This window comes from Lycorma delicatula, chromosome 1, assembly GCF_047948215.1.
Source record: "Lycorma delicatula isolate Av1 chromosome 1, ASM4794821v1, whole genome shotgun sequence".
Taxonomy (NCBI): Eukaryota; Metazoa; Arthropoda; class Insecta; order Hemiptera; family Fulgoridae; genus Lycorma; species Lycorma delicatula.
In genome coordinates, this window is record NC_134455.1 from 197428400 (window position 1) to 197440501 (window position 12102).

Here is a 12102-nt window from a genome sequence, read left to right on the forward strand (position 1 = left end):
AACTATTCTTTTCTCGATTTAAATTTGAAAAAAAGATATGTATATATAAGTTACATATAAGGATTATATATCCTTACTAATATTATAAATGTGAATGTGAGTTTGTTTGTTTGTTACGCTTTCACGCAGAAACTACTCAACCAATCATCATGAAACTTCGTACACATATTCTCAAAGGCATTGCAAAGGACATAGGACACTTTTTAGTAAAAAAAAAAAAAAAAAACAATATTTTTCCGGGAGGGTAAAAAATGTATATTGGTAGGTATGATCGTCCAACAAAAAATTTGACCAAATTCAACGCCATCTGGTATTCCAGTAAGTAAATGAAATAAAGTGCCAATCCAACACTGTAATACCGACGGTTAAGTTGCTATTCATTTGAGTATAGTGTTTCTGCAGTTTCGAATCCTTCTATATTTATTGTTATTCTTCTGTCACTTCTAAGCAATACTAAAACTTTTCCAGTTTTTGAGGTTAGGTGCCTGTTTTTGTTTTTTTTACTTCTAACGCTATTTTCAATTTTTACTCTGTTTTTATTTTCTACAATGCCTCGGAAGCGCAAATATAAGCTGTCCAGGGATTCATCACAGGCCCGGGCAACAAAAGTTGCTCGAACTCAAGAATCTTCCGCTCACGCAGAACTAAGACGACAACAACAAGTGAGGCGACAATGTGCTTTGAGGGCTGGTGAAACAACTTCTCAGAGACAAGAAAGGTTAGATGAGCAAGCTGAACGCCAAGCTACCTTAAGAGCAGCTGAAACGCCAATTCAAACACAAATTCATTTAGAAAGACAAGCTGAACAGCAGGCAGCTATAAGAGCGAGACTCCAGAACAATCCCAGGCGAGAAGAATCGTTCATCCAGAAATGCAAATCGCGCGCCGCCGAAATTTCATGCGTAACAATTGGTCTGTATTTAATAATTCTGGATTTCAATATGATCCTTCACTTGAATACCATAAGCTTTCTTTAATTGGTATTGGCTCAATGAATAGAAAATGTCAGCATTGCGATGCTTTGAAATGGAAAGATGAAACTGTTGGAATGTGCTGTTCCAGTGGTAAAGTTTCGTTTCCTTTACTTGATGAACCAGAGGAGCCTTTGAAAAATCTATATTTAAGTGTTGCAAATGAGTCGAAGCAATTTTTAAGTAAAATCAGAAAGTATAACTCTTGCTTCCAAATGACATCCTTTAAAGTAGATAAAGTGATAAGAATGCCCGGATTTTCACCAACTTTTACTGTACAAGGACCGATGTGTTATCAAATTGGATCACTTTTTCCACCAGATAATGAACAACATAAATTTTTGCAGGTGTATTTTATGGATGATGAAGAAAATGAAGTAAACCGTCGTTGTCAGTATATTGAAGGAGTCGAAAGAGATACAGTATTGAAAATTCAACGAATGTTACACGGCCACAATTTTTTGGTAAATACCTTTAAAAGTGCAATAGAAAACTGGCCTCCAGGTAATTACATAGTGGCCATTCATGCTAATCGGACTCCACGTGGCGAACATGAGAGGCGTTATAATGCGCCGATGATCAATGAAGTTGCTGTTTTGGTTACTGGTGACCCATGCTCTCCACGAGACATAGTGTTACGGGCACATGATAATATGCTAAAACGCGTAGCCGATACTCATAAATTTTATGATGCTTTGCAGTACCCGTTAATTTTCAGTAAAGGTGAGCCAGGATATCATTTCAATATTCCAGTCATTAATCAAACAACAAGACAGCCAGTTCCCAATAAAAACGTTTGCTGCATGGATTTTTATGCGTATCACATGATGCTTCGAGAGCACGACTTCAATCTCATATCGCGGTCAAGGCAACTCTTTCATCAATTCTTGGTAGATATGTATATTAACGTAGAGAGCGAACGCCTTCGTTACATTTCTATAAACCAGACGAAATTACGAGGTGAAAATTAAATTCATCTACAAGAAGCGCAGATGGTAATATTAGACCTAACGACATAGGCAAGATAGTTATTCTGCTTTCTACTTTTGTGAACAGTCCCCGTTATCTGCATGAATACACTCAAGACGCTTTCGCTTATGTACGAACTTACGGCAGGCCTGACCGCTTTGTAACTTTTACCTGTAATCCTTCGTGGCAGGATGTAACTAAAGAGCTAATGCCCGGGCAAAAAGCCACTGATCGACATGACATAGTTGCTCGCGTATTTCGTTTAAAGGTTCACCGCGTGCGAAGCCGCGGGTAAAAGGTAGTATATATATATATATATAATGTGTGTGCGCGCGCGCGCATGCACATATGTATATATATTTATAAATTTGTCAATAATAATAATAAAATGAAAATATTCACTAACTGCGATTCCTCTATCCAAACTTGAGATATAAATTTTTACATAAAAATAACAAAATGGTGGACAGGAGAAGAACGAAAGAGAAATTGCCATTTTTCCTAAGGATATTCTTTTTTTAGTTTTACAATTAGAATCCAAAAAAGTATAGCCAGCCCACCATTTTGAAACATTCTGTATATAGTTTTCATATATAATTATGAAAAAATCCAATTTTTCATTTAAAATATGAGTGGTATTATCATGAGTTTAAAAACAGCTCATCATATTAATGATTACATTTTAAAATGTTAATAAAGACACTGGTACTTCAGTTATTTATAGTAAAAAGATACGGTTTTTAAAAATTTAATTATTGTCACTCTTCAAGTTGTTTATACTCAGTTTTACAAAAATAGTTCTGTTTTGCATTCACTGCTACTGAACTGTAATTTTATTAAAATTATGTTTGGCATTAGATCATGCAATAATCTTTACTTTCCCTATAAGCATAAATGTGTATTGATATAATATTTTGTATTGTATTGATAATGAATTAATATTTATCAGGTATTATACATTTCTTGATATTCTGTAGTTACATGGATCTAAAAAGGCAGAAAAATATAAAACGCAATATAGTATATGTATACACCTTGTCTCAACGTAAAAATTTGATAGCATCAGTGTGTTACGTACATGAGTATCAATAAATAAAAAATCAGTTAAACAAGCTATTATTTAACTTATGCAACAAGAAACTATTCAGTGTGAAATAATTCACTACAGGAGTTGGAAAAATCTAATTTTTCTAGAATACTTCTTATTGTACTCACTTACTGGCTACATATCACCCATACAGGAGTTTATGAGTGCTACATTAATTAATATAAAATAAACTAATGAAAGCATTTTCCAACTAAGAAAGGAAACAGAAATGCATGAATTTTGATCTGAGCTTATACTCAAGTAGGCAAATTTAATCAAAAAATTAGTTCTGTGCTATTGTTTATTCTTGCAAGTATAGCCAAATCAGTTCACATACACATGCGAGCTTTTGTAAAGGTTTGAGAAAAAATGAAAGACAAATAGAAATCATGTCAAAAGAAAATTTCTTCAGTCACATTAGAAAATAAACTACATCAACTAAAACATTTCACATCTGGACTTTGACTCAGCAATAAAATCAATCTAAAGATGATTCTGCTTCATAGAAGCTGTGACTTTGAACATTGGACCATGGCCAGGAATGATGTAGTCCGCCATTTGAATAATCTTCTGTCGATTATATTCCTGTTTTTCAGGATCTTCACTACCAGTAGTTCGCCATATATACTCATTTTCAATATCCTCTTCCTTTTCAAAGAGATCACCTTTCACAATCAAATTAATATCAACATTTTATTATAACCTTACTGTTACTGAAAATATATTTAAAAATAAACAGTATCAAAATCCACAGCTATATACATGGAGGACCATTCAAATGTAAAATATATCACGTGTTAGTATGTTTGTTTTTACTAACTTGTTTTAATAAAGTGAAGTTTTAAATAAAACCTTATGTAAAACAAGTTTGTGACACCTGAACCTAATTTTGTAAAATTAGCCAGCTCGAAGAATATTCAACAACATAATTAACACTTTAATGCAAGCCAAAAGTCAACTTTTTTTTTTTTAAAATGATATAATTAAAGAGAATTATTGAAAGTTTATTAGGAATAAAAAAATATCATTAAGTTTTTTTATTAGGAATAAAAAAATTAAGTACACTTTCAATCAATCTACAAGAACTACTTCAAAATAAATAATCTCCTACCCTTTGGTATATAGTATGTGTTTAGGAAGTTTTAGAATAATTGATAATTAAGATATGACTTTTCCATTGATTTCTAACCTTATCAGCAAAGTCATTAACAGGTGATATAAAAAATTTTGGACAACTGTATTCCATAATCTAACAACCTGATGATCTTTTCAGTGGCCTAAGAAGAGTATTTCTGAAGGTATATGATGTGTCTATATTCATCAGTACCCACTTTTATGAATTATTGATATATCTTTCAATATTAAACTGTAATAACAATATTTAACATAATATTAAACTATATAAGTGTTATTAAATAATTGTGTTGACAAAAACTTGGTTGAAATAAGCAATACGTGATAAGAGTTATTTGTTATTAGGTATGTTATTTGAAAAAGATCAACAGGGTTGAAGTAGTAGAGCATCAGGATGTCCTGATGTCAGAACATACTTCTCTAAGATCTAAATTATATTTAAAAAGTTATGAAAGCATATGGGTACAGATTTTTACAGATGTAGATCCATTACATATACATTGTGAATGATAGATACAGTCTTCGCTTTGTATGAATATTGTGATCACTTAGAAACTTTTATACAGTCTACTAATTTGCTATGTAAATGCTAACTATTCAGAGATTATAACATTTCAAAATTAAATATCCCTTCATATGGATTTGAAAGTAGATCTCTTGTAGCTAGGTTATCAGGTAGAAACGTGAGGATACTATGGTTAAATTCTTATAATATGTACACTTCATGCCATAAGAAAACCAACATAAACACAAAAACTGAAGTCTGACTATGAGTAAACAATGTAAATAAAAAATTCAACTTTTATGTAATAGTCTTTTCATGTTGTAGTATTTAAATCACTAGTATCAGTTTAAAATAAAATAGGAAGTAAACCATCAATATATACTACCTTTAAACTTGAAATATTAAGGGAAGAATCTCCCTCATCTAAAAGTTTTCAAATGATCCCTCCTGTATATAATAACAATTATAAAAACTGTATTTTGTATCTATTTGATCTCATAATTCTTTATTAACAATATTGAGATACATAACAATTCTAATACATAGAAAAAGGTCTGATTGTGAAAAAACCACTTAATACTCACCCACTGCACTTTGGTATATAATTCTATAGAATTATATACCAAATTACATTTACCATAATTATGACTGAAATGATTTTTTAACGCTGGCAAATACCCTCATACATTCCCTTCCCTTGATTTATTTTAGTAAAAATTGAAATACTTGAATATTGTTAATTTTCTTTTTCTGAGTTAAGATTCAAACAAGCTATTCATAAGTACCTTAAGACCCATTATTAACAAAAAAATTATAGTGTTCAAATTCTATTTTTAGTCTTTAATGTTAAAAAAAAATTGCAATATTATAGAGATCAAGGAAAACTTGTCAACTCAAGCTTTTATTTAATTTAAAATACTTCTATTTCAGATTTTTATGTTGTAACCTTTCTTTAATAGAACTTACATTTTTGGAGAAAAAATAAAACATCATAACTGGACCCTCCTTAGCCTACCCTCTGTAACCTTTGATTGTAAAAATTCAATGAGCTGCAACACTAACATAAAAATAAATTATTATAATCTACATGTGTAAAATTAAACTTTTGTGTACATGTAGGTCTCCCCCTACAAGTTACTTCGTGTCTTATTACTTTAAAAAAACTGATGGATAAAAGTCTACTAATATTTCATTTTATATTATTTTTATCATTTAATTGTTTCAATACATAACCAGTTTTAATCAAATTTCCATGTTTGAAATAAATTCCATCTTTTAGCATAAAATATTTTAGAGGCATTCCAGCAGCTCACAATTTTCAAGTGATATCTCTTGTATATTATAAAAGTTATAGAAATTGTACTTTACTAAATTTATATCATAATGGCAACACTACATATTACAATAAAACTTGTTTAAAAGTTCATCAAAATGAAGAATGAAATATATTGCATATTTTAATATAAATAGTTATAGAACATCCCCCCCCCTCACTTAACAATTACGTATTTTTATTTGACTGAATCACTCATAATGCAGTTTGACAGAAAAAAAATTAAAAACCATAACAATTAAGAATCCAAAATTTGGTGTGCCAATTGTAGAACATTTTTCAAAAATTTCAAATATCCCAAATGTAACCTTTCCCTTCTTTAGATTAATAGAAAAAATATTGAGGAAAATAACATTTGAAACAACTTTGTAAGAATGATTTTTTCTAAATTGTGACCAAATGACTCCTCTTACACATAACAAACGTTTCAAATAAAATACTACATCATATTATTTTATTTATACATTTATAACATATTATTTATATATATATATATACAACAGAGATACGAATAATTATGGTAAAATATTCTCGCAGTAGAAGAATATTAAGATTATTTTTTATCAAGATTCATCTTGTTGCTTTCAATTCTTTACAGATCATGAGAATTATGTAATGCTACTTCATCAGTTATGCAAATGTTTATTAAAAAAAACATTCAATTTAAAATGTAGAAGGGAAACATCTGATTTTTTTTATTATCGTCGAATAAAACTTATTATTTACAGCTAGCATTACAAATTATTGAGAAGTTTAGAACAGTGAGGTAGATATTTATTTGAATTTGATTTAAAGTTAAAATGAAGTATTAAATTAAATTTATAATTTCTTTGATTCGGTTAGATTTTTTAAGATTTCTATTGACCATTACTGTGTAGTATTTTCTGTAGTTTTGTTTTCCACATCTTATTTTACAAATACTTACTTCATTATATATACATTGTATTTATATTTACTTTCTTTATTAATTATTTTAATCTTTTATTATTTGTTCTACTTGCATTATAACTATTTAATTTTTTTTTTAAATATTAGTAACATTTTTACAAGTTTTATTTCATTTTTTTTTCTTTTTTAGCTTCCGAGACTACTGATACATACCATTTCAGACAATGAGATGAAATGACAATTTTTCAGCATGTGAAAATGCCATGCCTGACTGGAATTTTAAGCTGGGACCTCTGCATGAAAGACCATGATGCTACCACTCATGCCAGGGAGGCTGGCTTTACTACAAGTTAATAGGCATTATACCATTTAAATTTAGTTTTATTATATTACCATTTAGTTAATGTTTTATTATACCATTTAAATTTAGTTTTATATATATCTATTTATTTATATCAATTATGTTGTCATCATTCAGTAATGCTATACATTTTATTCAAATAAATTCTTCAATTAATTCCTTTTTAATCATACATTTATTTTACAACACATTTAGTGTTTGGGACAAATATACAGATGACAATTTACTATTTATTATTATTATAATAATAAAATCAATTCAAAACATGAAATAATAATTTTAAAAAAACAATCAAAAACACTTTTCACTAAAATATACAACTCACACTAGAGATATAAAAGTAATAAATATTTCAAATATGTGTTGAATAAATGAAAACTGGCTAAAACTAAATGATTATATAAAATCAGTACATATGAGGTCTGTAAATAAAGTAATGAGACTTGTTTTTTGGCAGCCAAAGTGGCAACACTGTAAAGTTACTAGTAAACATATGGTTACATGAACAGCTAATTTATATTAGGGATTAATATTTGTAGTCTATTGTTGCCGTGTGAGATGTAAACAAACTTTTTGTGAAACAAGTTTTTGTTGTGCGTTACAAAATGAATGATACTAATTATGAGCAACGTTGTGCAATCAAGTTTTGTGTTAAACTCAATGAGAATGCTACTGAAACCTTTTAAAAATTAAAAAGGACGTATGGAGATGACATTTGGTCACATCCCAAGTTTTTAGGTAGTTTATAGCATTTCCAGATGGCTGGGAATCAGTTGCAGATGATCCATGCTCTGGAAGACCGTTAACGTCAAAAAGTGACAACAATGTTGAGTGAATCAAGAGAGTTGGTTAAGCATGACCGGCGATTAACTGTCAGAATGATTTCAGAACACCTGAATTTGAACCATACCACAGTCCATCAAATTTTGACAAACAAATTGGACATGAACAAAGTTTGTGCAAAATTGGTCCCAAAAACACCTCACTGTTGAAAAGAAAAACAACAGGGTGGAAGTGTGGCATGATCTTCCACCCTGGCAAATTGAAACCGATCCTGATTTTTTTAAAAATGTTATTACTCGTGATGAATCTTGGATATTTGAGTATGACCGAAAAACAAAATGCCAGAGAAAGGAGTGGGACACTTCAAACCCAAAAAGCCACATCCCAAAAAAGCAGAAATGAGCAAATCAAAAATCAAAACCATGCTAATTTGTTTCTTTGATAGTAATGGAATTGTCGATAAGGAGTTTTTGCCTACAGGACAGACTATAAATTAATATGCTTACCGAGAAATTCTTGAAAGACTGCGAAAAAGAGTTGCCCACGTGAGACCAGCCATCAAAGACAACTGACTGCTGCATCATGACAATGCACCTTATCACACTGCACTGTCAATTAATAAGTTTTTGACAAAGAAAAACATTCCTGTAGTTCCTCAACCACCTTATTCACCTGATTTGAATCTCTGCACCTTTTTCCTGTTCCCAACTTTAAAAAACACCTCAAAGGACAACATTTTGGAACAGTAGAAAACAAAAAAAATTCAACCGACTATCTGAAGGATATTCCGGTTTCTGAGTTCCAACACTGCTACGATGAGTGGAAAACCATTTAAAGCATTGCGTGGCTTCCCAAGGAAACTATTTCAAAGATGATTGTAAATAAAAAGTTTTTCTGAACCAGTCTCATTACTTTATTTACAGACCTCATAGGTCAGTACATTAACATCATTAAAAATATCAATAGTAATATATATATATATAAAATTAACTGGATATTGGGGATTCTCCACTCTCTTAATATTTTTTTATAATTTACTTGCTAGGAATGAAATTATTGAAGTATTTCAATGAATGAAAATAAATTAGAATAGAAATTCAAGTAGCATTCATTTATTTATTTTTTTATTTGTTGGAAATGCAGTTAAGTAAAAAATTTATAAGACAAGAATTAAAGAAAATTAATTCTGAAAAAATTTTCAAAATTTTGATCTAGTTTCCTTCTGAGAGACCCTTGAACAGAGTGTAAGTCTCTGATTTTGGTAATATATTTTTATGTTTTAATAAACAAAGTTACAATTAAATAAAAAAGGAATCTTTTTTTACCTGTAATAGCAGTAATCTCATTATGGTTAACAATTACAGATACATCAGAAAGAGTATGACCTGGAGTTGGTAAAATTTTCAATCCCTCATTAAGAATGAATTCTTTTCCTGTGTAATTTAGAAATGAATAATAAAAAATAAAATAATAGAATTACATACAATACTTTATTTTACCTTATTTCAATTTAATAATGATAAAATAAATAACAAAATTGACAAATAATACCTCTGATAAAAAAGATTTCTACCATTGCATTAAATTTCAGAATAACAATTTTTAACTTATAAAGATAAGATGAAGCAATCTCTTCTACTGTAAAAAAAATTATCAATTTCTTTGTGAAAGCACACTATTTACATGAACCATGTAATGCTTCAAAATTAAACAGAAAACGCAACCAATAATACATCATAAAATTATTCTTGTCACTCTCCCTTTTTGGTTTTCAAACCATCTTTTGTCAAGCTTTACTAGAATGGTTTGAAGAACTGAAAAATATAAGTATTACTATTTTCAATTCAATTATATAAAGACAACTACGTAATCAAAAGTTGTACATAGAGATTATTGTTTATTGTTTAGATTAATTGGTGGTTTCTTTTCTAGATTGTTCAAGGCAGTGAAGATTACTTGTATTATGCAAAAGAAGTGAGTTGATAAAATAACTGAAATAGTGAAAAAGTACCACTTTCCAAATTTATAAAAATATATAGATATCTTGAAATAATTTTTGAAGATAGATCTACAATCTTAGAAATTTTTTATAGATGGAAGATACCTCTGAATCAGAATTAAAAAAAAAAAAACTGTTAACCAGAACTCATGTGTTGTGAAAGTTAAATTTCTCATTATTCTTTAATTCTTCATGATGAAGGGGTATCTCCTAATCTCTCATTCCTCAGACTAATTACATAGTTATCACATTATTCAAATTCAATATGTTGTTATTGACAACTTGCATTCAATCTGTTTGCTAAATCTACAAACTAAAGAAGCAATGTCCATGTAAAAAACTGACTATTAAGCTTTATGAAAAAACAATGTGCTAATAGATTCACTAAACAAAGAAATAGACTCAATAAGAGCTTGAAAATAAAAAAAAAGATGTTGCCACAATTTACTTTAAAATGTTTTCATTTATTATTTTACAACCTACCTAATTTTCACTATTCTCTAGTAACATTTTGTAAATTTCAAGTCTAAATACTTCTTTGTTTTCCTATTGTCCATGTTTGGATGCTATAAAATGCTACTCTCAATGTAAATTTAAAAAAAAATTCCTGTTTCTTAATCAGTCTCGGATACCAGCAGATTTATTTTCTGCTTACATACTGTTATGGATCATGCATTTCATGCTCACATTGTGCCTAGCATGTGATTCTTATTATGGAGAATGGCTATTTAGTTTTTGGCAATAATTGGTGTCTCCTGTCAAGTAACTTACAACACCTAATACAAACACATCTTAACATTAAACTCCTCAATATCTTCCTCTTTGTTACATTCCATCACCTTTGTTTTATTCTTGCTCACTCTCAGATTGCATTTTTCTGATTTCTCAGATTTGCATTGGATCCATATAATTCATGGATTTTTAACTCAAATTTAGTTAAATTGTCAAATTGCTAACAATCCTAGTTGCAATCTCTCAAGAAAAACAAATCTACAATTTGACAAGTTATTATTAACATGCTGTAACAGAAATTTATGTTCAAAATATATCCATCACCCCATTCACTAAACTTCAGCTTTTGAAGTATTCATTGTTTACTGGCATATGATTTTCTAATAATTTTCCAATAAATTAAAATCTGAACTATATTAAAAAAAAATGTTTTTAAGAAATTGTTAAAATCTTTAATGGAGGGTCACGTTTTCTTAGTTCAAAAATTCTTAGAAAGGAAATCCTCATAGTGTGTTTACCTTTTAATTATATATATTGTTCTGGTGCTGCGATCTAGTGGGTGCTGGCGCTAACCAGAAGGTGAGGCCATACTAGTATTCTACGTTAGAGTCCCGCCCAGTGCGGTCGCATTTTTCATTTCGTCCGGATGGACAATTACTGTTAGTTATATTCTACGTAAGAATCCCGCAGTATCGTCCTGTTTTCATTTCAGTCCAAGGGAACTCATAGTTTCTTGATAATGTTCAAGTTCAATTATGACTAAAGTGTCATACACTCTTAAGTTTAATGTTAATCTTTATCGGACAGTGTACATTCAGGAGTACGAGGGGCATTAGTATAAAATGCGTAAAATTCAATACGTTTTGAATAACTTGTAACATTCAGGACACGCATAAGCTTACAACAATAGTTGTTATACGCAAATTACCGAACAGTGAATCTTCAATAATATTAAGTTATAATAGCTCAGTCTCCAACAATAATAATTTTTTGTGAACTTTAATGTGTTAGAACTATACTGAGATACATACGCGCACTCACAGTTGCAAGCAAGCAGTCGCAAGCAAGGTCAATATCAGCAGATGACGTCATATCGATTATACATTAGAAAAACTACTTTATCAACAGCTTCTGATCATCGAAAACAATTTAATAATATTATTTTATAATAATTTAGTAATTATTAATTTATTTAATTTAATTTCTTATCAATTTATTTAATATTATCTCTATCAATACCGTAGTTTAAGTTAAAATGGAATTTAAAGATTTAATTAAGAAACGAGGTATTATGAAAATCTGCATAGAAAAATAAAAATTATTCATTAATAATTTTAATT

At 29.5% G+C, this 12102-nt stretch overlaps 1 protein-coding gene across 6 annotated transcripts in view; it reads right to left on the minus strand.

Annotated features, from left to right (window-relative positions):
- Positions 1-3414: 3414 nt before the first annotated feature.
- Positions 3415-12102, minus strand: part of LOC142327081 (metallo-beta-lactamase domain-containing protein 1-like) — a 72903-nt gene continuing 64215 nt past the window's right edge. For all 6 annotated transcript variants that reach the window (XM_075370000.1, XM_075370015.1, XM_075370024.1 and 3 more), the window contains exons 4-5: positions 9357-9464; positions 3415-3692 (exon numbers count right to left, since the gene is read on the minus strand). In XM_075370000.1, the coding sequence (XP_075226115.1) occupies positions 3511-3692; positions 9357-9464 (290 nt within the window). In that variant the 3' untranslated portion in view covers positions 3415-3510. The remainder of the gene's footprint in view (positions 3693-9356; positions 9465-12102) is intronic.